Below are 27,007 nucleotides of genomic sequence, written 5' to 3' on the forward strand. Positions count from 1 at the left end.
GTGAATATTTCTATTATGCCTAATGCATCTTTATTTCTGCTCATTGGAGTAAAATTTGACATCCTATTCTAGCCCAGCTATAAATGCTGATTTCTCTTTAAAAATAGAATAAAAGGCCAGGTAAATCTGCTCCTAAAATAAATTTATTTTATGAAATGAAGAAATTCCATAATCTTCAAAACAACATAAAGTTATAATGAAAAATCATCCCAAAGGTAATTATCTAGAACCAAAAATAAGGAGATTTTATTTTAATAGTTGAAGAATTAAGAGTGTGCAATACTAGTGTTTGGCTGCTTAACATAAAATATGCTCAGGTTTCTGAATACTATTTGTTTGACAGAAAACAAATTTATTTTATACTGTAGTCTTTGCAGTAATTATTGACAATTGTTAAGTTAGTCCACATAAAGCTTTATAAAATGACACACATCTTAATAGAACTGAATGGATCTATTGCAGCTGTAATCCTTCATATACTGTATTTATTTAGGAACAAACAGCATTAAATTCAATATTCATTTCTAAATGGAAAAAAATTGCACAGTTCAACTACAATACATTAATCACCTTCCTGAGACTTAAAAATTAATAAATCCAAGAAGTCATAAATCTTAGTTCTGGCTTTTATGGGATTGTATTTTATTCCAGAATAATTTTAATTTTATCAAATACATGATTTTTAAAAATATTTTAACAAAGGGTACACATTCAGTACTTGCTTTTATGTGTAGAATTTATAAAATATTAAAACAATATATTACTTGTGCTTAATACAGCCTAAGAAACATTCCTGTTAGGCCATCAAGTGGTTTAATAAAAGTTTAAAGCCATTAGACTACCTGAGACTTTCTGTATTACTTCATTGACTTCTTTCATAAATACTTTCTGCACAAAAACCAAATGGTTCAAAAGATCTGTTGAAAGGTTATGCTCAAAGGACCCAACCTAGGCAAAAAAAGATAATAAATATTAATTCATGATCTGTAATTTTGACTTTGTAAAATAATTCAAATTAAGAATTATGTTGGATGTTGAAAAAGGAAAATTTTATTTGAAGTTGTGTTGACTGCTGTATCTATTTACCGTATTTTTCAGAGTATAAGACGCACCTTTTTCCCTCAAAAAAGAGGCTGAAAATCTGGGGGCGTCTTATACACTGAATACAGCATTTTATGCCTCCCAAAACCCCGCCCCCTTCACCAAAATGGCCATGCATAGTCTCTAGGAAGCTTTGAGAGGAAAAAATGGCCCTTTTTTGCTCAATTTTACCCCCCCACCAGCTCCCAGGAGCACTCTATAAGCTTCCTAAAGGCTATCCATGCCCCCCCTTTTTTTAAAAAAATGGGCCCGTTTTTGTGAAAAACAGGCTGTTTTTTGCTCGTTTTTGCTCCCCCCCGAGCACTCTGCAAGCTCCCTAAAGGCTATTCGTGCCTTTTGGGGGCGGGGGAACTGGGCTCGTTTTCGTGAAAAATGAGCTGTTTTGGGGAGGTTTGCAGAGAGCAAAACCTTTTTATTTTCCTCTTCAAAACCTTGCTGTGTCTTATACTCCGGTGCATCTTATACTCCGAAAAATATGGTAATGTTATTTGCAGACATATAGGAATGATTTAACACTGTTATCTACCAGGGTGTTATTTTTCAACATCCTTATCTCATTTATGGACATAGTATTTCCTCAAAGTCTCCCACTGAAGTACTAATCAGGCTCAATCTTATTCGTTTTACCAGCCTAGTGATACTATAGTGGTACTCAACCAGGTGGTACTATATGCTGAGACTAAAAAGGACTCAAAAGATACAATTTGAGTCTTTTTTGGACTATAACAACTGGCTAATTATAAAATAGTATTTGTTTATAACAACTGGGTACTTACAAAATAGAGGGAGAAAACTATGAATCAACCATTGTGAGGATTATAACATAAAAGATAAATTTTGTCAAATTAAAAATATGCATAAGAAGCCAATTAAAAAAAAATTGTAAGTTCGTAACTGCTTCTGGACTTCAAAATGGAAGGTTTTGATGGTTAGATTGACTTAGTTATATAAATAGTCTGAATTAATTAGAAATGTAAAACAAAAGGAAAAGATACTATACTCCCCTGCAGTGAAAAGTCAGCCGTTACTGCTTTTCATTCTTCTTTCTTTACTTTTGCACCTTTTCTTTTTCTTTTGCCTTTCTTGCCTTTTGTTTTTATTTGTATTTTATCTTATAATAAACTTAAATTAAAATTAAAAAAATGAGATAACACAGACACAGTCCTTGACAATTTTTTTAGTGATTGTTCAGTTACAATGGAACTGAAGTGAGTTATGACCATTTTTCACACTTACAACCCCTGCAGCATCCCTATGGTCACGTGATCAAAATTCAGGCAGTCCGCAACAGGTTCATATTTATGTCCCGGGGTTATGTGATCACCTTTTGCAACCTTCTGACGAGCAAAGTCAATGGGAAAAGCAGATGCACTTAATAACTGTTACTAATTTAAACAACTGCAATGATGTGCTTAACAACTGTGGTGAGAAAGGTTGTAAAATGAGGCAAAATCTTGCTTAGCAACAGAAATGTTGGGTTCAATTGTGGGTATACGTCAAGGACTATCTGTAAAGACAAACTGTAATACAAACCTCAGCCACACAACGCAAATAGTTTCCCTGGAGATAATAACCCTGCTTAGCTGGCAGTTCATCTATACTCCATATTTGATCTGAGTAAGTATCATGTTCCTCCATAACATATTTGCCTGACATTGTCACAGGAGGGAGGTTGAGACTAGCTGAAGGAGGTATGGTAGACATATCAGTGGCAGACACTTTGGAAGTGAATCGTAACTTGTGATTTGGAAGTTCAAATGTGAATCTTGTTTGTGCACCTGGGAAAGGAAAAATAGTGTGATAATCTCTTATAAGTACAGTGATTACAGAAATAATTTCCCACTGCTGGTTTACTTTCTAAGTTCAGTAAACTACTTCCAAATACACATGGATTCATATTTTCAAACCCCAGATACTTTATACAACTGCATGAAGACTATGTAACCATTGTACATTTTTGGGTGAGGGGCAGAGGTGGTATTCAGCAGTTCTGGAGAACCGGTAGCAGAAATTTTGAGTAGTTCCAAGAACTGGTAAATACCACCTCTGACTGGCCCCGACCCCATCTATTCTCTGCCTCCCGAATCCCAGCTGATCAGGAGGGAATGGGGATTTTGCAGTAACCTTTCCCTGGAGTGGGGTGGGAATGGAGATTTTACAGTATCCTTCCCCTGTCACGCCCACCAAGCCATGCCACGCCCACCAACAACACCCACAGAATTGGTCGTAAAAAAAAAATAGAATCCCATCACTGGTGAGGGTTACCCTAAAATTCAGAAGAGCTGGTGTGTTTAGTATGTTTCTGCAGCCCTTTAATTCAAATGAAAAAGGTGCAATACAAGACACAGGGGAATAAACATTACATCTGCCTTCAAGTCTTGCAGCAAGCATACCTACCATATTTCTCCGAAAATACAACCTGTCCTGAAACTAACGCCTTGCCACATTTTTCACATGGGCAAAAATATAAGCCCACTCCCGAAAATAAGCCCCCTGGACAACCCCCCCCCCTCCGGCCAGGCAGAGCACCGCTCACCGACCTAGTGGTATCCCAAAGGCGCCAAGCCACAGGAACCAGGGGAGGAGGCGCTCACATTGCTTGGCGCCTTCGGGATACTGCTAGGTTGGGGAGTGGCATTCTGCCTGGCTGGAGGGGAGAGTTGCCGGGCGGCTGCTGCCTTGCAAGCGGGCTCCTGAAGAGCTGGGCACAGCCTCAGGGGCGAAGCAGCCATGAGATGACCACGCTCACAAGCAGCTGCCCGGCAAACCCCCTCTCGAGCCGGGCAGAGCGCCATTAACTGAACTAGGGGGTATCCCTAAGGCGCCAAGCCATGTGGCGCTCTGCCCACCCCCAGCTCCTGCAGCTTGGCACATTAGAGATAACCCCTAGGTCAGTACATTGAGCTCTGCCCAGCTGGAGAGGGGGGGTTTGTGTGAGTGCCTGTTCCACCCCCAGCAAGCATGCCTCCCAGCTTCACCACGACCTGGCCCAGCCCTTCAATTAAAAATGCTGCACAATCCAAATTTTTAATGTTTTAACAATATTTTCCATTCTAATTTCTGCATCGTAAAATTTGTAGTCAATCTCATAAGAGGAACAGGATCCAAAGAACTACAATAACTGACTAGTTTTAAATACATGAATTTGCTTATCAATTATTCTGTATTAGAATTCGGAACTGAGGAGCCTCAGAAGTTTACAATCAGGCATGAAACAGGGAGACAAAATTCCTTTATTAAATGCAGAAAAAATAACAGAAATGCCCCCTGAAGGAATTGTACAAATCTTAGTGGCATGTATTAGAATTTTAGTTGAATGGAATTATGACTGTTACTTTAAGATGCCTCATATAATAATAAAATCCATTACCTGTCATTCCGTGACTTCGCATTCTTCCCATTTTGTACTCCGCTTTCAACGAAGGCAAAAGTGCTGCCCCAATAGCAATTCCATCAATCATGGCACTGAATTTAAGAACTATCGGCTTCTTTTCCAAACCTTCTGGCAATTGCGGAAATTCATTTGTTTCCACCGGTGTCTGGTTTACACTTGTAGGTGTTTTTTCTGCAGGTAGTGGGGTTGCAATATCTTCTTTGAGAGGTTGTGAACTATTTATACAAAAGGAACATACAATTATCATATGTTCTAAACAGTGTAATACTGTTTTGGTCAAAGAACTATAGTTAGTTATATAATGAGCTAGGCTTCCACATGAGGACTGTACCAATTATAATACCTCTAGGCGACAGAATGTAAGCTTACTAAATAATACTAAACAAATAAATACTCACACTGAAGATGGTTGTCTGATGAGATCTGATATTTGTTTTGAAAGCTGATGGGAACTGCGAACCATCATGCCGTGAAGAGTAGCTGGATGCTGAGGAATGTTGATGCTGATAGCACCTACTTTGAAGATGGCAGCATTGTTTGTTTTCACTCCTCTTTGGGCACTATAAAGAGCTTGCGATTTGGCAATACTACATTTCACCACAGTTCTAAAAAGAAAATACATGTTTAGCTTCTTCAAAAACATTTAAAATATGTTTAGTGGTCTTAGTTAATCATTTTGTACTATCAAATAATATTAGCAATCTATGGCCAATGTTCAGCTGAGCCTAATTAGTACATTATTCTTAATTGATTATAGGGAGGCATTTGATTGTCTGAGCACATCAAGCTGTAATCTACAGACTGGACCAGACCTGGGCATTCTATGGCCCAGGGGCTAAATCTGGCCCTTTGGCTGTCTGGCCCATAGCAGCAGCCCTATTAGTTTGGCCCTCTGCAACAGTCCCATTTCCCATGTAGCCACTTGGGAAAATTAATTGCCCACCCCTGGTCTGGTCAGAACATGGCAAAACAGATTGGCTTCAGATTGGCAAAGGAATTAAACAAGGGTGTATAATCACTCTTTAGTTATTTAATCTATGTGCTGAATATACATAGATTAAGGCAATCTGGATCAGTGAATATAGTTTTGGAGGAAGAAACATCAATAACCCATGCTATGTTGGTGACTCTTTCTGCAAGGTCTAGTAATAAAGCCAAGCAGTGTGAGAAAAATGGAATTAACAATAAATATAAAGAAGTCCAAACTAATGAAAACAAAAAATTAAAATTGATAATAAAGATATCTAGTAGATACCATCTGCCTTTTAGGATCAACCATCAATAGTAAAAGAATATGCCATAATTAGCATTTGGAACAGCAGCCATGAAGGCTTGGAAAATATATTCAAATGTGCCTATATCTACAAATATCAGAATAGTGCAAGCAATTTTATTCCCTGTGATATTCTTTGGAAGCAAAAGTTGGACTTTGAAGAACCAGAAGGCAAAGAGTAATCATGTGATCATCCAAAAAAACAAATAAATGGACCTTCAAACAAATCAATCCAATTTATCATAAGGCACAAATAATGAGGCTCAAATTATCATACTTTGGATGCATTATGTAAAAAATCAGTATTCTAGAAAAAGTTCTCATGCTGGGACAATGGAAGGAAAAAGATGATGATGCCAGTAGTGAGATGGATTAATTCAGTTAAAGTGGTGATGGGTGTACTATTAGAAGAACTGAAAGACCAGATTAGGGATACACTAACATGGAGAAAATCAATTTATGTTATTATGAGTCAATGAGATTTGATAGCATATAATTAATCAAAACATTATTGATTAATTATATGCTATCAAATCTCATTGACTAGTCAAAGCTCTCAATAACATATGCATCTTATTTAGGTGTCCTGACCTTGTCACACAATTATTAGTTAGGATTAGACCTCTGTTTCCTCCTATCCCATTTGAGTAAGAAGTATCAGGCTATGCCTGTGATTTCAACCTATGGCGCGTTTGCCACAGGTGGCACGTAGAGCACTCTCTGTGGGCACATGTGCTGTCGCCAGCTACTCTTCTGGTTTCCGACATGCGCGCCAGCCAGCTGGTCTTCACAGGCGCCTGAAAACGGCCCAAATATTATCCCCAAAACAGGCCATTTTTGGGCCGTTTTCAGATCATTTTCAGGCCAGTTTTGGGGTTGTTTTCAGTTCATTTTCAGATCATTTTTCGGGCCCTTTTCAGGCCCTTTTTGGGGTCAAAATGGTCTGAAAACGGCCTAAACAACATCCTGAAAACGGCCCCAAAACCAGGCAAAAGGAGCCATGAGCACGCCAGCCAGCTGGTCTTCAGGTTTTTGGCACTCCGGCATATGCACGCGCACACATGCACACACGTACTGGTTTGGGCACTCTGTGCTGAAAAGGTTCGCCATCACTGGGCTATGCAATGATAATATCTGTTTAGAACCTGTGATATCAGGAGCACAGCTGTGTGCATGAAAATATTATAAAGTAAATGCTTTCATTGTATACAGAAAAGCTCCTTTAGATGAGACATTCCATGCACACTTTTGTGATGGGATTTATATCAAATGTTTCTGTGATGTGTAATAATTTTTGTTGTAACATCTTAACAATGTTTAACATAACAATACTATAGTGTAACAATAGGACGGTGTTTGTTAATCAATGCAAGGTCAGAACTATCAACCTTTTATTATCCTCACAGAATAAAGTCAGTATTCTCAATATTCTCATAATGCCAATGAGTGACATTAGAAAAGTTACAATTTTTTTAAAAAAATTACTTTAAAAATATGAACGAGTCTGCAAAGCGTCAGTTTAGTGCAGTGTTAAATGTAACAGGCTAGAAAGCATGGGAACATGATTTCTAGCGTTGCCTTAAGCACAAAGCCAGTTGGGCCAGTCAATCATTCTCAATTTTAGGAAAGAGGCAATGGCACTTCTGAAGTCTTGCCAGGAAAACTACAGACTTGGCCAGGCAGTTACCAAGATCAACACTAGCCAGAAGGCACCAAAAGAATCCCCAAGCCCCATTCTGTCAATAAATCAAAAGCATAAAACACATGGTTCAAAACTTCTAATATATGCTGATTCAAATTTCATATTGTATTTGTACTGTATTTCATAATAAAACTAGTTAAGTATACAGAAAAATGCATCTTAACTATACTATGCACATCTTCAACTATACTACATTCTATCTGAAAGTCATTTAAAGACAACATGACATACAGAAATTCCTGTTTGGCTGTGCTTGTTGGTGATGTAGGAAAATCCTCCAGCCTACATGTGAAGATTGGATGAAAGCAAAAACAAAACAAAGCAAATTAAGGAATAAAAAGTCATGCAGAAGAGTTAGTCAGATATTGTTAATTCAAAATACGTTCTAATACTTGAAAAATTATCATATAAGCAGTGACAACTGGTGATTTCAATACTGCAAAGAATAATAAGCAAGCCATTCATTTCAGTATGTTTATGCTCCAAAAGTGTATGCATGGAAAATTTATATAAGATCAATAACTGGATAAATTTAATCAGATAAGAACCTCTTTCACCTACTGGATCATACACTGAAACTCTCAGGACAGATGTAAATTTATAAGTAGTCTTGTAACTAATTCTTATTTTTATAGCATTCTTATTACTGTAATTAAGCATTTATACAAACATTAAAACATCTGGCTATCTTTTGAAGTAATATATAATTGATAAGTTTTATTTAAGTTGGTTAAATGCAAATTTATCCAGAAAAGGATTTCAAAGAATTAATAGATTCTCAATATCTTTGATATGAAAATATATAGCACCTGAGAAAAACTGATCCCAAAATTAGTTCTTCCCATATTCTCTTAATCTTAATATATTTTACAGAAAAAAAAAACCCATTATCTACAGTCATGTGAAAAAGAAAGTATACCCATTCTCCATTTTGGCTTTCTATTCATCTGAGGTTGTATTTACTTACTTTTAATAACTGTAAAGGAGCAGATGGTTTTTTACTATGGCCTGATTTGTAAAACCACCGAATTAAAAAAGGGTATACTTTCTTTTTTCACATGACTGCAGATAGATTTAATGAAATATGTGAAAGTAAACTATCCAACATACTCATAGTGTCCTGACGTTGCTATTCTATTTAAAGTGTTTAAGTATAAAATTGTAACAACCAGACATTTTCAAGTATGTAAGAAGGAGAAAATGAAATATATATACTGTATATCAGCAAAATTTTCAAGGACTAAAATGCACAAAAAGGAAAACAATTGTTTTAACATCAGATAAACCTTATCAAAGTTAAATGCTTAGTTACCAAGCAACACACTATTTTAAAGCTTTCTAAAAATATAACTACTTCAATTAAGAATACTGTTGTTTTTTAAAAAAAAAACTTTTCTAGGAAATCTAACACTAATTCAGTGAATTTGTCAAAAAAGAATCCAGTGAAAGTGTGATTATATTAAGAAAATAACATTTTGTTTTTTAATTATTCTTGCCAAAAATTCCATAACTATAAATAACTATAATGTTCAATAATGGCAGCATCATCAGGAAAAAAATGGTAGCATGATCATGAGAAACATAAAAATATGACATAAAAATAGTAATAGATTAATTGTAATTGTTATAGTTAGGTTAAATACATCTAATTGCTAGGGACAGAAAAAAGACTAAAAGACAATATATTAGAAACATCAAATTAAAACGTGGCAGGATTAACATAGTTTAGTGATTTAATTAAAATCTTGTATCAAAATGGTCCTTGAATTTTTACCTAGTTCCTGCTTTGTTCGGGAAAATCTTGCACTCCAGCTATCATATAAATATTAATGACTATTTGATTCATTATAATGATTATTATTAACTTCTTTAGTTAACTCTAAAAGTCAAATAAATGGCATTCTGTTTCACTTTTGCCATTGTTTGTTTTGCCTAAATACAGTAGTCCTTAAGAAAATTAAATTCAGTTAAATTACTAGAAACATTGAACCTAATCTTTATACTGGGCATAACTTCTGTCTTTATGAATAACAATTCAAATATCATTTTTATTTGAACTCACTGGATATTTGGTGTGATCCCTTCCAGGAGAACAATATTAACACCACCTATATGAGCAGTAGCACTTGTCTCCGTCATCTTTTGGTGAAGTACATCTTTAATAGGAAAAAAATATATTTAAACTAAAATGAAAAATTATTTATTTTTTACATTCACACATAATTCTTATTAGAAATACAACAGGCAAATATAAGACCCTTATAACAATAAATGTTTGGAGAAAGTAGACCATATGGACATTTTTAGTAACAAATTTTGAAGTTAGAACATTTTAATATAATTTGGGCCAGGCAACTAACATACTTTTTCATTTTCTTATGGTTTTGCAAAACACTATTATAGTTATACCCTTCATTTAACTTAAAGTGATCCATAATACCAACTCATTATATTCCCCAAATAAGCCAATGAGGTAAGGTAGCTAAGATTCGTATTAGTCAAGGTAAGCTTCATATAAGTAAATAAGACTATGAACTCAAATCTCACCAGTTTTAATGTGAGATTCCAGCAATATCCTAATTACTTTTACATTAAAATACACTAAACAGAATCATGTTTTCATTATTTCAATAAGAGAAACATTTTTTCCAAAAGCAGTCTGGCTCATACTCTTGTATTATATATTTTATTCTATATCCCGCTTCTCATTTTTATTAAGTCAAAACAAATGTATTCAATTAAAATCTTCTACCTTTCATTTTTTCTTTGAGTGTAAAGCTACCATGGATTCTCTTCAGTTCCGATTCCATTGTTAGCCCACCAATATCTGCTTCAAGATGTGTGCGATTTACCATGCCAATTCCAAAGATTATTAAGGTCACATGCTGAGGTTCAGTTGTGACCAAACTGCGTTTTCTCTGAGGCCTGGTCAAGCTGTTGCTATCTTGTTCATTTTCAAATGCAACTTTGCATGCAGGTTCTGTAGGGCTCCGAATTCCTAAAAGACATGGAAATAAACCAAGAGATATTGATATAATTTATTCAAAAATAATTACTTAATAAAAATATGCCCATCAAGTATGAATTTAACAAGGCAATACTTAACAGTTTTCTGCTGAATTCAATATGTCTTATAACTTTTATAGCTGTACTGTTTCTTATCTTGTAGGCCCGTGATGGTGAACCTATGGCACGCATTGCGTGTCCCCCAGCACCTCCCCTGCATGCACCCATCCATGCACATGCAAACGCCCACCATGCACACCCTGTCCCGCATGTGTGTGCATGACCCCTGCATGTGCCCCGCCCCCGCATATGCATGCATCTCCTGCATGCACCCCGCCCCCTTCAAATGGAAGGCAGAGACCCAAAAACCAACTGCCTGGCAGAAGGTGCGCGCACGTGCATGGCAGAGCTGAGGTGACACCGCGTGTGCCACCTTTGGCACGCATGCCATAAGTTCGCCATCATGGACATTAAATTCATTAATGAATACTAATTTTCATTAATGAATTTAATGAAAATTAGTATTCTTCAAAATATTCAAAACATCATTTCAATTAAAATCTAGAATTACTATTAAGGGTTGCCAATAAATGTAATTTAACAATGAATGAGAACTGTTTCTGATTAATCATAATTAAAATTTAAATAAGCTAATAGAACAATAAATAATTAATTAGCACAATTAATTGGAAATTGAAATAGTTGTAATGTGGGATCTGTAACTACCTAAGTACAAGAGCGAGCTACTTTGATGCAGTAAATACAGGCCACTGTAACTACAGTTTAGAAATTAGGTGATATGAATTTTAGTCCTGCTCTAGACACTGAAGCCAACAGGCTGAGCCAATTACTCTATTTCAGCCTGAGGAAGAAGACAATGGAAAGTTACTTCTGAAAATGTTGCCAAGTAAGCTGCATAGACATGATCATCCAGGAGTCAAGATTGATTCAGAGCCACTGAAACAATTGTTTACATATGAACTCACATTTGTGAACATAAAATAATATATATATATAATGGGATTGAGAATTTTCTTAATGCCTTCATTCTTTTTATTTGTGTGTAAACAAAAATTTTAATCAAGTCAACTACAAAATTATATTAGCTAGTCAAGAATTGGATTTTGATATGAATATTGTTGTGATGCTCAAAAGCAGCGCTATCAAAAGCTACCATTCCTATACATAGGATTTTGATCTTAATGAGTTTTCTAAGTGATATAAATTTTAACTTTCTAAATGTGGCAACAATGCACGGTAAATCCAATTATCATTCCTTGTATGAAAAATCATAAAACTTATAACCAGAGTTTCTTTTATTAAAGAGGTTTTGATCCTGTGTCAAAAAAGTACTTATGTCTCATTCATCTAGATATCAGGTCTTCACATTTTATATGTTGTTTTTCATTTAAATTACTCTAACTTTACCAGGATTTATTCTTTTCCTATTATTTAAGTTACAACTTTTCCGCATTATTGAAAACAATCAGGTATGAAACAGTAATATTTGCTCTTTTTTTGTAAAATGTTTTTTATTTTTCCTTTCAAATTCATTCTTAAATATACATTCTTATAATTGTTATTTAACATGTCAATTCATATCATTTTTCTGCCTGTATATTTAGTTTGATATTTTCTTATTCCCCCTATATTAATCATGTGTCCCCCTATATTAATCATGTGTCATCTGAGATACTTATTTCATGTTTTGTTCCTTTTTCTTTCTATGTATTATCTTTTTTCAAGCCACTCAAAATCGCGCCCTGTAGCACACTGATTCCTCCTTGTCCTTTATTATCAATGTCAACCTATTCATTTCTGCACAGTCTAATAGCTTCTTTATTACCTCCCCTTCTGATAGTATTTTATCTGCTTTCCAGTTTTGTGCAAATACAATTCTAACTGCTGTTATTATTTGTACAATCAAATATGAATCTTCTTTACTGTATTTCTCTGGTAGAATACCCAATAAAAATATCTCTGGCTTAAACTCTATGGGTTTATGTAACATTTTCACTAACCATATTTGTATTTTAACCCAATAGCTTTTTGCATCGCTACACATCCACCATATATGATAAAACGTTCCTGGCAATTGGTGACATTTCCAACATTAAGCTGATTTATCCTTAAACATTTTTGCTAATCTTTCAGGTGTCATGTGCCATCTATAAAACATTTTATATAAATTGTCTTTATATGCTGTCGCCATTGTCAGATTATAATTCCTTTCCCATAGTTGTTGCCATTTTTCTAGTTCTATTGTATATCCAAAGTTTTTTGCCCATCTTATCATTGTTTCTTTAACTTCTTCTTCTAGGTATATTCTAAGTAGATAATTGTACAATTTTGTAACCATTTTTTCATCTGTTCCCATGAGTATCCTATCTAATTCTGACTTTTCCATATTAAAATCATACTCTAACATCTTTCTCATATCTTGTTTGTATTTGCATTTGTTTAAACCATCCTATATATAAGAGAGCCGAGGTGGCGCAGTGATTAGGGTGCAGTACTGCAGGCCACTTCAGCTGACTGTTATCTGCAGTTCAGCGGTTCAAATCTCACCGGCTCAAGGTTGACTCAGCCTTCCATCCTTCCGAGGTGGGTGAAATGAGGACCCAGACTGTGGGGGCAATATGCTGACTCTGTAAACCGCTTAGAGAGGGCTGAAAGCCCTATGAAGCGGTATATAAGTAACTGCTATTGCTATTGCTATATCAATCCCTTGTTCTTCTAATTCTTTCTTCTGTTTTAGTTCTCCCTTCGCTGTTAATATATCTTTGTACCTAATAACCTTTTTCATACTACTAATATTCGGATGTGTCAAAGCCTCTACCGTTGAAAGCCACACTGATACTTCCATATAATGCTTTTCTTTTACTTTTTCCCATACTGCATATAAACCATTTCTTACATAGTGTCTCTGAAAATAACTATGTATTCTATTTTTCCCATACCACAAAAATGTGTGCCAATCCAGTTGTATATTGTGTCCCTTCAAGGATAGTAACCTTGTATTTCTTAGTAATATCAATTCTTTTATCCATGTTAGAGCTGCTGCTTGATAGTATAATTCCCAATTTAGTACACCAAATCCACCTCTAATCCTAGAATCTTGTAGCATACTTATATTAATTTTTGCTTTCTTTCATTGCCAAATATATATTTCTATTATTTTATTTAGTTTTTTGAAGTACTTTTTTCCAGTTTTATTGGTATTGTTTGGGAAAAAATAATGTTCTTGGTAATATATTCATCTTAATTACCGCTATTCTACCCATTAGTGATAGCTGTAAGTTTTTCCATTTTTCTATATCCATTTCAATTTGATTCTTAGTTTATAATAATTATCTTCCTTAATAGTTACACATCTCGAGGTCAATTGTATTCCCAAATATTCCACTTTTTTTACTTTTTGAATATCTAATTTCTCCATTATTTCTCTTTTCTGTTTTTCTGTTATATTTTTCACTAAAATTTTTGTTTTATCTTCTATTTGTTCTAGTAGTTTTGGACCTGTTTCTATTGGATCTTCAATAATAAATACCAAGTCATCTGCAAATGCTTGCAATTTATATTCTTCCTTTTTAACTTTCATTCCTTTTATATCTTTATCTTGTCTTATCTTTCTGTTCAAAACTTCTAGTATCAATATGAATAATAGTGGAGATAGCGGGCACCCTTGCCTGGTCCCTTTTCTAATCGGCACTTTTTCTGCCATATCTCCATCACTTAGCCTGTTGTTTTTTGTAAATAGTTTTAACCCTATTTATAAATCCCTCCCCAAAATCCATCATTTGCAGTTGTATTATCATTAATTGCCAATTTACATTATCAAAAGCTTTCTATGCATCCAAAAATAACAATGCCATTTGCTGTCTAACTGAACCATTTTAATTGCCAGTTTGCCAAAATCAATTACCACTTTTAGAATTAATTTTTTTATTTAGCTAAAAAAAAGCGTATACATCAGCATAGAAATATGTTCCTAACTGTGAAAGTACCAACTTATGAAATGTACAAGAGTTGTTTTAAGATGGGGAACTGTACAAAAGTAACAAGTCAAACTAAAAATAATAAGCCAAGCAGGCAGTCAATCAACAGGTTTGTTCTAGTGATTAAGGCACCAAGTTGGAAACCAGAAAACTATAAATTCCAAACTTAGACATGAAAGCCCCTGTGTGACTATGAGACTTCAGTCTCATAGCCCAACTCACCTCAGAGGATTGTTTTTTTGTTGGATAAATTGGAGAAATAAGGAATATTAGGTAAGTTTGGTACCCTGAGTTACTTCTAAAAATAATAAAGGTGGATACATACATACGTACATACTCTGTTTCACTGAAAATAAGACCTCCCCAGATAATAAGGACAATTGAGCTTTTGAGTGCATACACTAAAATAAGCCCTGCCCTGAAAATAAGTCCTCCCTGAAAATATTGTAACACAGCAGCAGCCATGAGGTGACCACGTTCGCAGCCTCATGCACCTCAAAAATAATAAGACCTCCACGAAAATAAGGCCAAGTGCTTATTTCGGGGATCAAAAGAAAATAAAACCCTGTCTTATTTTTGGGAAAAACACAGTATGTGTAATGTATGTATGATGCAAGCTCTGTCCTTTGGGACATTGCATGCAGGAACATAATGGGCAGAATTCAATTCATTTGCCTTCTCCAAAAGAGGCAAATTATTGTAATTCATCAAAGATTTTCTTACCTGCTGGATAAAATGTTTCAGAAGATTTTTCTAAAATCCCTGTTGGATCGGAGATAAGAGAATAAAAGTTCAACAATTTATACATATTTTGCCAGCACTCTGCAGAAGGCTCACTCTGTTCCGACACTGTAATTGAATCAGAGTCATCCATATGAATGGTGACATGGTCAACAACATCCCTGGAACCTTTTCTGGATACTTTAGAAGTCCTTCTTTCTGCCCTTCCCAGTGAATTTTTATTCCGAGATTCTTTTTTATTGTTCTCACTGTTTGATCGTTTATTTTTTGCATTGTTCACTCTGTTGACACCATTAAGACTGCCCCGAGAACTGCGGCTGAAATCGGAAGAACGGAAGTCTCTGTGTTTCCGAGTTTTAAAGGTTGGTGTTGGAGAAGCTGAGCCAGCTGTATATCTACTAAGTTTGATGTCTGTTTGTGTAGCTTTAATATCATCTATCATGGTGCTGAATTGGTGAATAAGTCGAACAAGTGCCATATCAACATGCTGGCTTATAGATTGACAAGAGATTGTAAAATTGCAATGAAATGTGCTATAATGACGTTTGTTAAAGTCATGAAAAGAAAGAGCATTGGTAGAATTTTGAGGTGTATTCACCGACTTCTCCATTATAACAGCACTAATACTAAAAGTTTCCAACATTAATGCTGGTTTGAATTCAAGTGGAGGAAGATTTACTAATCCTTGCCTAGGAAACAAACATACAAGAATTATTCTTACATTAATAACCATAAAAGCAACTGAAATTACATTATTTTGGTAACATTTCAGAAAGTGATATCCCAACTCCATGATTATCTAATTTGCCTGCTGTATGCCAATTCATAATTTTTTAAAGGGCTGCATTATTTCTGATTTCACGAAGAGGAAAATATTTTTTTTTTTTTTAAATGTGAAATGTATTTTTGGAGCTTGACTGTCATACCTTTGTGCTCTTTTGCTTCTTCTCTCCTTTGCTGTATCTGAATCAACAATGTCTGCCCTAAGGCAATCCAGAGTTCCTGAGAATGAAAGATGTTCACCAAAGTACATCCTATAGCACAATGGTACTACATCCTGAGACTGAATTCCTGTGTGGCTCAGAAGGGGTTTGAAAACAACCTATCAAAAATAAAGTCAGGTGTTTTCTTAAATCGTAACTATTGAAATTGTCATTCATTAAATGTTACTACACTTTTGAAAAGGCTTCCAATGTTTTAAAGCAGTAAAAGATTACAAGTTGACATAATTAATTTAATGTCTTTGTGTATCTTTCAATTTAATTAAACAAAAGTAAGGAATAATTCTCATGCCAATGTTGGAGAGATGAAAACCTAGGATTGTGAAAATTATTATGTTGACAGGAAATGCATGTCTCCAATTCTTAAACTGGAAAACAATTATGTTGATTTGAAAAGTCAAGTGGAAAAAGCTTCAGATTTAAAGCCTAGCACTAATATATAAATATAGAGCTTGAATATTTTATCTTTCAGTATATATACAACTTTATTTTCCTGTAACAAAACAGCCTAATTAGTTTGGTATAGCCCCAAAGTCAGGCACCTTGGCTTTGTGCCTAAGGCAGGACTAAAATTCAGTCTACTGACTTAACCACTATACAATAAACTGGCTCTTTTTATCATGCCTGGGCTCCGATTTTAAAGATAAGCATATACCTGTGCATCAGCAAGTTGAACAGCAGGGAATCCCTGGTTTGCCTCCTCAATACCAACAATATCATCTTGGCTAGTACTGTGCTGTGAATGTGTTCCATCCAATGTGTTTTGGTCACTAGACATTACTGTATTGAAGTCAGATGCTGATGGTATAGTTGGAAGATTTGGAGCTACACCTATAAAACAGTTCATGTATTAATTTTCTAGTAGCAAACTTAGTTCTACTACATTCAGGATTCAGAAAGCTGAAAAATTATTCAGATAAAAGAAAACTTCAATCCTGAGGAAAATACACTGTGCATGACATCAATTTCAGTTGATGTATGTAAGCATCTGTGTGTGTCTGTCTATATACATGTCTACACACACAAACACACATCACTACTGACACAGAATATGAAGAACGATCATGAATTCCAGCAGGTGAAAAATAGCCAAACATTTTTATCTCTTCAGAGCCTAAAATATCTGCACAATTACATTGCATTGTTTTCATTACTAGATAAAGCACATCAAACAAATACTGTATTCCCCTCAAAGGAATGTATTTTTTTCCAAGTACAGTCGCAATTGTGAAAGAGGAAGTTTTTTCATTCTAAAATTTCTTGAGAGATTATTGCCTTGAATTCAGGACCATACCCATTTGGGATAACTATCTGTAATCAAACTTTCAACTTTGAGAATGATAATATATAGACTTTTTTCTTAAGGTCAAAAGGTATAAATATATCATTATATTCCAAACTAACTTCAACAGGACAGTTACTAAGAAAAATCTTCGTTGATGAATTTTTGAAAATATTTAGATGCTAGTAGAAAGTTTAAAGTTTCAAAGTTTAATAACACTTGTATGCCGCCCAATCCCGTAGGACTCCGGGCGGCTCACAATACAAATAAATCAAAAGGCATAGAGAAAAAGAAAAGATAAGACTTAAAAACACACCATGCACTCCATTCCAAGTGGGGCTGGACCATATTTTGGGGTCAACAGCCCCAGGCCTGCCGGAACAGCCAGGTCTTAGTGGCCTTACGGAAGGCCGAGAGAGTGGGAAGGGTCGGATCTCTGCGGGGAGATCATTCCACAGGGCCGGAGCAGCTACAGAGAAAGACCTCACCCGAGTAGTCGCCAACTGGCATTGCCCGGTCGACGGTACCCGAAGGAGGCCCAATCTGTGGGATCTTATAGGTCGTTGGGAGGTATGTGGCAGGAGGCAGTCCCGTAGGTATCCAGGTCCTAAGCCATGTAGGGCTTTAAAGGTAACAACCAGCACCTTGAAGCGCATTCGGAGACCGATGGGAAGCCAGTGCAGCTCGCGGAGGATAGGTGTAACATGGGTGTACCTAGGTACACCCGATATCGCTCGCGCGGCTGCATTCTGGACCAATTGTAGTCTCCGAACACTCTTCAGGGGCAGCCCCAAGTAAAGCGCATTACAGTAATCAAGCCTAGAGATGACAAGAGCATGAGTGACCATTTGAAGTGCCTCCCAGTCCAGGTAGGGCCGCAACTGGTGCACCAGGCGAACCTGGGCAAAAGCCCCCCCTGGTCACAGCCGACAGATGGTATTCTAATGTCAGCTGAGGATCCAGGAGGACACCCAAGTTGCGGACCCCCTCTGAGGGGCGAAGGGTTTCGCCCCCCAGGCTAAGAGATGGAATATCTGGTCCGTTCTTGGGGGGCAACATCAACAGCCACTCGGTCTTGTCGGGATTGAGTGCCAGCTTGTTTACTCCCATCCAGACCCTAACAGCCTCCAGGCACTGGCACATCACTTCTACCGCTTCGCTGAGTTGGCATGGGGCGGACAGATACAACTGAGTATCGTCTGCATATTGATGATATTTGATCCCGTGCCGACGAATGATCTCACCCAGCGGCTTCATGTAGATGTTAAATAGGACGGGGGACAGGACCGAGCCCTGAGGCACCCCATATTTTAGGGGCCTAGGGGTCGACCTCTGTCCTCCAACCAACACCGACTGCGACCTATCTGAGAGGAAACAGGATGAAGGGCAAGTTTATCATTAGAGTTTATTTTATATTACTATTTTAAATACCTTAAGTTCAGTAGTATATTCTTTATTTTATTTTTTTTTCATTTCAATTAACAAGCACAGAGTAGATTATTTTTAATGATAGCTTTTACTTTATTTTACTTAGTGATTCAGTTATTGTATTAAAGCAAATTCTGAATTTCAGAATACCTGCTGGAAGACTGTTGTGACCAGTTTTGGTGACAGGAGATTCTTGAGCCGTATTTCCTCTATTGCCAACTGCATTTGACATCCAGTTATAAAAACTCACAGATGGTTCTGATAATAATGGATGTTCTGATAGAATTTCGGATTGCATGGTGTTTGCTAGACAGGAATAAAAACAATTAAATACTGTAGGTCCTTAAAAATAAATGTTGATAATATAGTTTTCAAACCAATTTGAACCTCAAACAAGAGATTATGCAAAAAAATTGCACTTTACATACATTTCTGTCACTGATGATGAAGCGTCAACCAAGCATTAAATATTGGCCAATTTCTTGTTAATAAAAAGAAAACTAGAAGAACTTTCTTTGCCCTATTTCAATCAGAGGACACCATCAGAGAACTGAAATTATATTCTGTGTATATCTACAGAAACTAGATTTCTACTGGAGTCCAAAGGAGTTGGGACACTAATACATTTTAATAATAATAATAGAAGAGAAAAAACTGCAGAAAATAACAAAATACAAAGCCTGAAAATAGAAATACACAGTGGCAAAAGAGAGCAAAGGTAATAGTAATAGGCATCTTGGTTATAATCTCAAAGCCATTGGGGCATCGTTTGCACACTATTGCCATTGTCAAATTCAACATTAGTAAATTGTAAAAGGCAGAAGATACAAAAGGTATCTGTAACACCATCGAACATCAAAATCTGCCTATTCCCGGTCCTAGGGAAGGAGTTGATAGACAGGCAAAAATATCTAATCTAGTCTGAACATCTGACTGCGTGACAAACCATAAAAAAACAAAGCAGAAATGATTTTAAAAAATCTAGACAGATTCTAGACAGATACCAGAAAGAAATGGAAAAAAATAGCAATAGCAATAGCAGTTAGATTTATATACCGCTTCATAGGGCTTTCAGCCCTCTCTAAGCGGTTTACAGAGTCAGCATATTGCCCCCACAGTCTGGGTCCTCATTTCACCCACCTCGGAAGGATGGAAGGCTGAGTCAACCCTGAGCCGATGAGATTTGAACAGCCGAACTGCAGAACTGCAGTCAGCTGAAGTAGCCTGCAGTGCTGCATTTAACCACTGCGCCACCTTGGCTCATTAGCCATATGGCCTTATTTTTATAAATTACAGAGAAAATAGTTTCCCAATAAAAGTTCTATAGAACTGAAACCTGTACAATAAACTTTTTTGGAATTACATATACCCAGAATATACATAGCATACAACAGAATTCTATATTTTACAAAACTATCTACAAATTCTTCTACTTATTTATTAGGTCATTATTGGGAAGATATAGATTAAAAAAATAACTAAGAGAAAGACAGCAGACAAACATCTAAGAAACAGACCAAGAAGAGACATTTTACTCTTTGTTTTTAAGTCCACAGATACTGACATAGGAATAAATTACACTTTATTAAAACAAATATTCCAAAAGTAATATGGATCTCTTTTGGTAACAGTGTTTACACCAGCTGATTTATTGCCACTTTAATCAAATGTAGTTGTAGAGAAGTGACTATGCATTTTACATCTGAACCTGTGCCTTGGTGAAAAGAAAATTGCTATAATATCTTGAGAATTCTAAGGATGTAATACTGAAAACAATGAATAGTGTGAAATTAAACCATCATTCACTGCTTTCATCAATAAACTATAATAGCAACAAAATGTTTTCTACCTGTTCTTGTTAAAGAGCTACTTTTGGGGGCGGTGGTATTTTTTTGAGGAGTCCCCTCCAAAAGATTATGTAGACTAGGAAAACTTCCAGTCAAATAGCTAAGTAAACTCTCTTTTCTTGGACTTTCTTTAACAAGTAGCCCAGAACGACCAACATGCATTGGTGAGTCTGTAGCTGTATCTCCACTGGTATAGCTCAGAGAATGATATGGATGAATACCCTGAAAAGCAAATATACATAGAATGTTAATAGGATAACAGGAAACCAACTCTAATACATATCCATTTAGCAATTCAAATGGATTGCCACTAAATTCAATCTGTTTTCTGCCCAGATTTTTTCACAGTATAAGAAAATGGCAGTTGGTCTTACCTGAACTGTATGTTTCAGAGAAGGTGTGCGAGGAGTAACACATGGGTATTAACCTAATCCTTTTGCCCTGGAGTCTGAGGTAATCTTTTGAGGCCACACCTCCAATCCTCCTTTTGCTCTCCCAGATTAACTGATGGTCGTATCAGAGCACCTGGAAGGAAGGAACAAGGAACAATGCAAGCACACGTCCTTCCTATTTGGCGCTGACTGACCACTGAGCTGGCTCAGGCCCCTAGCGCGGGGCGCCCTAAACCAGGGGGGAAGTGACTCCTCCCACACCTTCTCTGAAACATACAGTTCAGGTAAGACCAACTGCCAGTTTCCAGAGTGAGGTGTGGGAGGAGTAACACATGGGACATACCAAAGCTAGATGTCCTAGGGAGGGATCAATGGGCCTGAGCCCCTCAAGAGTCTAAGACTCCCTGCAGGACTCTCTTAACCAAAGGCTGCCTCTGCGGAGGGGTAAGTATCTAGGCGGTAATGCCTAATGAACGGAGGAGACGCCCAGGCGGCGGCCCGGCAGATCTCCTCTATGGGGGCCTGGGTGGCCCAGGCTGCTGAGGTGGCCGCACTTCTGGTGGAGTGAGGTATGATGCCCTCTGGAACCTGAATTCCCCGTGCCTCGTAGGCCTGTGAAATGGCCGCCTGATCCATCTGCTGATGGTGGCCGGGGAAACCTTAGCGCCTATGGTGGGCGGTTGATATGACACAAAGAGGGCTTCTGAACGCATAAAGGGTGCCGTGCGCTTCAGGTAGATGTGCAAGGCTCTTCTGACGTCCAACCTGTGCCAAGATCTTTCCCTATCCCTGGAGGGCTGCGGACAGAAGTCCAGCAGAACTATCTCTAGAGCCCTGTGGAAGGGGGAATTGACCTTGGGCATGAACGCGGGGTCCAATCTGAGGATGACCCGGTTCTCTAGGAAGGTTCCGAGGTCCGATCTGCTGGAGAGAGCGTTGATCTCAGATACTCTCCTGGCCGAGGTGATGGCAACCAGGAAGACGACCTTAAGGGTCAGGAATTGTAGGGAAACTTCCCTCAAGGGTTCGAATGGTGCCTCCGTCAATGCCTGGAGGACCGTGGGTAGGTCCCAGGTAGGGAATCGATGGACCACTGGAGGTTTCAGATTCGCCGCTCCCTTAAGGAAGCATTTTAGGACTGGATGTTGGGACAAGGGAGGAGCATCCACCCCCCCCCCCCCAGGACCGTGGAGAGAGCGGAGACCTGTCTTCTAAGGGTGCTGCGGGCCAAACCTTTCTCCAGACCTTCCTGTAGGAAGTCCAGAACCTGAGGTACCGAGGCTGAGGCAGGAATGATGTTCTTTGCCTTACACCAATCAGCAAAGGCCATCCAGGAGGCGTTGTAGATGCGGGTGGTGGACTGCCTCCTGGACGCCTCAACGGTCCTAATGACCTTTGAGGAGCAATTGGCCCCTCTCAGCTGCTCCCGTTCAATCGCCAGACGGTCAGATGGAGCCACTCCGGATCCGGATGCTCTAGAGACCCTTGGTGTAGGGACACCTCCCCCCGGGGGGGATCCTCCAGTGGGGAGCTGAGGACAGCTCCACCAAGTCTGCTAGCCAGGGATGGCATGGCCAGAAGGGGGCCACTAGAATCATCTCTGCCCCTTCTGACACAAGCCTCCTCAGAATCCCGGGAATGAGGGGAAGGGGGGGAAAGGTGTAAAGGAGACCTGGTGGCCATCTGCAGCGGAGGGCGTCCGTGTCCATGGCTCCTCTGGAAGGGAACCTCGCTACGAAGTTCGGCAGCTGGGCGTTCACTGGGGTTGTGAAAAAATCCACCGTTGGTTGTCCAAACCTTTCGCAGATCCGCTGGAAGATGCTGGGATGGAGCTGCCATTCTCTGTTGTCGACCGTCTCCCTGCTGAGCCAATCCGCTTGCTGGTTCTCCATCCCGGAGATGTGTTCCGTTCTGATGGACTGAAGATGTCTCTCTGCCCAGTTTCCTAACCAGAGGGCCTCGTCGCGAAGGGCCTTGGAGTGCGTGCCTCTTTGCCTGTTCACGTGGGCCTTGGCTGCCACGCTGTCCATCAGGACCAGGACGTGATGGCCGGTCACCATAGTCTTGAAGTGTCGTAGGGCCAGTTGGATGGCCCTGAGCTCCAACCAGTTTATGTTGTTGTGCAGATCTGATGGAGTCCAGCGGCTCTAGGCTATCTGGGCCTCCAGGTGTGCTCCCCAGCCGAACAGGCTCGCGTCCATCGTGAGTACCTTCCTCGCTGGCTCCTTGAAGGGGGATCCCCTGTCCAGTGCTGGGGTCAGCCACCAATGGAGCGAGAGCAACACCTGGGGCGACACCCGAACCTTGAATCTGGCGTCGCTCGTCCCCGCCTTCTGGTATGGAAGCAGGAACCACTGAAGCTCCCTGGCGTGTAGGCGAGCCCAAGGCACGATCCCTATACAAGAAATGAATTTCCCAAGGAGCCTGGAAAGAAGAACTACAGGGACAGAGCGTAATTTACGAACTTCATGAATCAGCTGCACAATGCTGTCCTTCCGCTCCTGGGGAAGGAACACTTCCCCCGACTCCGAATCTATAATAAATCCGAGGTGCTGGAGCTTGGTAGATGGAACCAGCTGGCTCTTCTCTAGGTTGATAGGGAACCCCAGGGACCTGAGAGTGTCGATGGTGGTCCCCAGGTCCTGCCTAGCCTTGGTTGGGGACCTGGCTAGGACGAGGATGTCATCTAGGTAACAAAACAGTCTGACTGGGAAGGAGCGCAGATGACCTGCGGCTGCGGCTAGCACCTTGGTGAAGGTCCTGGGGGCAGAGGCCAGCCCAAAGGGAAGGGCTCTATATTGAAAGTGATTGCCCTCATGGGAAAACCTAAGGAACCTGCGATGTTCCAGGGCGATTCTGATGTGAAGGTAGGCCTCCATGAGATCGATGGAGGCCAAGAAATTGCCCTGTCGGATGCCTTCCAAGATGGCTTCCAGGGAAGCCATCTTGAACCTACGGTAGATCACTCTGGTATTGAGCTGTTTAAGATCCAGGATGGCTCTCTACCCCCGTGAACTCTTGGGAACCAGGAACAGGTTTGAGTAGAATCCGGAACCTCTCTCTCCCTCTGGGACCTTCTCAATGGCCTTGATATCTAGTAGGTGTTTGATGGCCTTAGCCTTAAGGACCCGTTTGGCCAGATCAGCAGAAGAGGCAAAGGTGTGGAACCTGTTAGGGGGTTGCGAGCGGAACTCCAAGTGAAACCCAAGCTTAACCATCTGGAGGACCCACTCGTCTGAGGTGATGCGTTCCCAGGCATCCGCGAAAAGGGAGAGGCGACCACCAATGGGGTGATCCGTGGCCGGATCACTTGAACCTGCAGAATGGGCGACCACTCCCTCCTCGAAAGGGCCGCTTGCCCTGCTGCTGGCCCCTGAATATGTCCCTACAAAACTGTCTATTCCCTTGTCTGTGAAACCTGGGGGTCTGGTACCTGTGACTCTGGGCGTCCGAATCAGGCTGGCGGAAGGATGTTCTCCTGGGGTAGGGGGCGTGTCGGTTATCCGACTGTCTGGTCATGGCTGGGAGAACCTTCTTTTTGTTTTTCTCCTCCCCCAGAATCGGGTCCAGCAATGCACCGAATGGCTTGTGCCCGGCGTAGTCTGCTCCTGCTAGGTGTCATTTGGCTCGGGACTCCGCCTGCCAGTGGCGCAACCACAGCAAGTGCCTGGACGCTACGGAGGAAGATAAGACTCGGGATGCATACTTAACTGCATCCAGGGTGGCGTCAGCAGAGAATTGCGTGGCTGCCAGCACCTTCGAGGTGTCCTGCAGCAGTCGCACCTCCGTGGCCGGTGTTCTGTCTCTCAGCTGTTCCAGCCACAGCACAGTGGATCTGTTAAAAAAGGACGCAGAAGCGGCCACCCTAATGGCCCAGGTTATTGCATGAAATGTTTTACGCAACACGGTCTCCGCCTTCTTTTTTTTCTTCTTTTTTTTTCTTTTTTTCCTCCCTTCGGTTTACTTCTATTACCTTCCAATATATTCAGCTTGTTCTATTTTAACACTATCATTAAAAAGCCACAGTATACAAGTGCAATCATGTACTTTAGAATTTAACACATATTATATTTCCCCCCTCCCCCTAGAACCCCACCTCCCTTCCCTCCCCCCGACTTCCCAGAGCCCATACACGGTATAACTTTTTAACAATCACAGTCTAAAATGTCTCTACATTGAGCTCAGCTTCTTACTGTTACCCAAATTTTAAACAATTTAAGTTATTACTGATGTTAAGCATAAGCTATCTGGAGTTTCTTAGTCCCATATTTACTTTGTGTATAATCAATCCATTTTTTCCAGTCTCGTTTATATCTCTCGTTTGAATGTTCTTTGATATGCTGAAATTTTTGCCATTTCGGCTAAGTTTATAACTTTCAGAGTCCATTCTTGAATTGTAGGCAAGTCTTTCTTCTTCCAGTATTGCGCCACCAAGAGTCTTGCTGCCGTTATTAAGTACAGAACCAAATTAATCTCTGCTGCTGTAAAGTCAGTACATATACCTAGTAAAAACAGCTGAGGGGTGAATTTTATCCTTCTTTTGAAGATATTTTGCAAGATCCACCATATTTTTATCCAAAATGCCTTAACATTACGACATGTCCACCATATATGAAAATATGTAGCATCAAGAGAACCACATCTCCAGCATTTAGGCTGAACATTCGGATACATAGAGGCAAGCTTTTTGGGATCTAAATGCCATCTATAAAACATCTTGTAAAAATTTTCTCTCAGATTTTGTGCTTGTGTAAATTTTACATTTCTTACCCAAATTCTTTCCCATGTGTCCAGCATTATTGGTTCCTCAATATTCTGAGCCCATTTTATCATACAGTCTTTAATCAATTCCGTTTCTGAATCCATCTGTATTAATACATTATATATCCTCTTTATGTGCATTAAGCTTTGATCTCTTATTTGTTTAAACAAATTATCCTCAGCTTTTACAAAGCCAGTTTTTTGATCTATTTTCCACCTAGCCTGTAATTGGCCATACTGAAACCACGTTTGAACTACCTTCTCTTTTTTAAGTACCTCTAAAGATTTTAATTGCAACACCCCTCTTTCAGTGATAAGGAGTTGTCTATATGTGGTTCTATCTTGTTTTTGTTCTATATTCATATTTTCAATTGCGTGTCTAGGAATTGCCCACATGGGCAATTTGTCACTTAGTTTATGTTGATATTTTTTCCAGACCCGCAATAAAGCATTTCTTAAAATATGATTTTTAAAATTCTTATCCAGTTTTTTGTTAAATAACAAGTAAGCATGCCAACCATATACCAAATCATGTCCCTCAATATTCAATATTCTGTCATTGGTTAAATGGATCCAATCACTAATTGCAGACGGTCTCCGCCTTCTTATCCTCTGCTTTAAGGCAGTTTGCAATGTCTCCCGTCACCCTGGTTGAGGCTGAGTGGCGATCGGGTTGTCCACCTCCAGGAGCTGGAGTGCCTGGGCAAAGGTGGGGTTGAGGTTATAGAACCTCCACTTATTGCCCCCCCCCCCGGATTGGGAAAGATCCTGGTTTAACCCACTGGAATTTTAGAACCTCCAGGAACATCTCTGGGGTTGGAATCTCCTCCTTCTCTACCCAGGATCTATGGAAGGGACCCTTCTTACTACTCTTGCTGCTGCTAGGCGTGGCAGTGGCCGGCCTGGGTTCTGGTGGGGGATCCAGGTCTGCTGTGACCCTGGCCTTCCGGAGTAGGGAACTAAATAAGGAGGGGGGGGAAAGGCCCGTGATGTTGGGGGCCTCTGTAGACTGGGCATCTTCATCCTCCGAGAACCCCACCTCCTTCAGCTCCCCTTCTTCTAAATCTGAGGCTTCACTGGC

At 39.1% G+C, this 27,007-nt stretch overlaps 1 protein-coding gene across 11 annotated transcripts in view; it reads right to left on the minus strand.

The window, feature by feature from the left end:
• The window catches only part of BLTP1 (bridge-like lipid transfer protein family member 1), a 199,643-nt gene that overhangs the window by 71,417 nt on the left and 101,219 nt on the right, over positions 1-27,007 (minus strand). For 10 of the 11 annotated variants that reach the window (XM_087724418.1, XM_087724425.1, XM_087724423.1 and 7 more), the window contains exons 42-53: positions 20,776-20,995; positions 19,077-19,232; positions 16,872-17,047; positions 16,142-16,317; positions 15,198-15,904; positions 10,223-10,468; positions 9,533-9,626; positions 7,702-7,752; positions 4,894-5,100; positions 4,472-4,710; positions 2,635-2,879; positions 843-948 (exon numbers count right to left, since the gene is read on the minus strand). In XM_087724418.1, coding sequence (XP_087580544.1) covers positions 843-948; positions 2,635-2,879; positions 4,472-4,710; positions 4,894-5,100; positions 7,702-7,752; positions 9,533-9,626; positions 10,223-10,468; positions 15,198-15,904; positions 16,142-16,317; positions 16,872-17,047; positions 19,077-19,232; positions 20,776-20,995 — 2,623 coding nt within the window. The remainder of the gene's footprint in view (positions 1-842; positions 949-2,634; positions 2,880-4,471; positions 4,711-4,893; positions 5,101-7,701; positions 7,753-9,532; positions 9,627-10,222; positions 10,469-15,197; positions 15,905-16,141; positions 16,318-16,871; positions 17,048-19,076; positions 19,233-20,775; positions 20,996-27,007) is intronic. The other variant, XM_087724419.1, reaches the window with a different exon arrangement.

The sequence above is a fragment of the Thamnophis sirtalis genome, unplaced genomic scaffold (assembly GCF_051295495.1).
Source record: "Thamnophis sirtalis isolate CommonGarterSnake01/CBP01778 unplaced genomic scaffold, rThaSir2_p1.2 scaffold_10, whole genome shotgun sequence".
Taxonomy (NCBI): domain Eukaryota; kingdom Metazoa; phylum Chordata; class Lepidosauria; order Squamata; family Natricidae; genus Thamnophis; species Thamnophis sirtalis.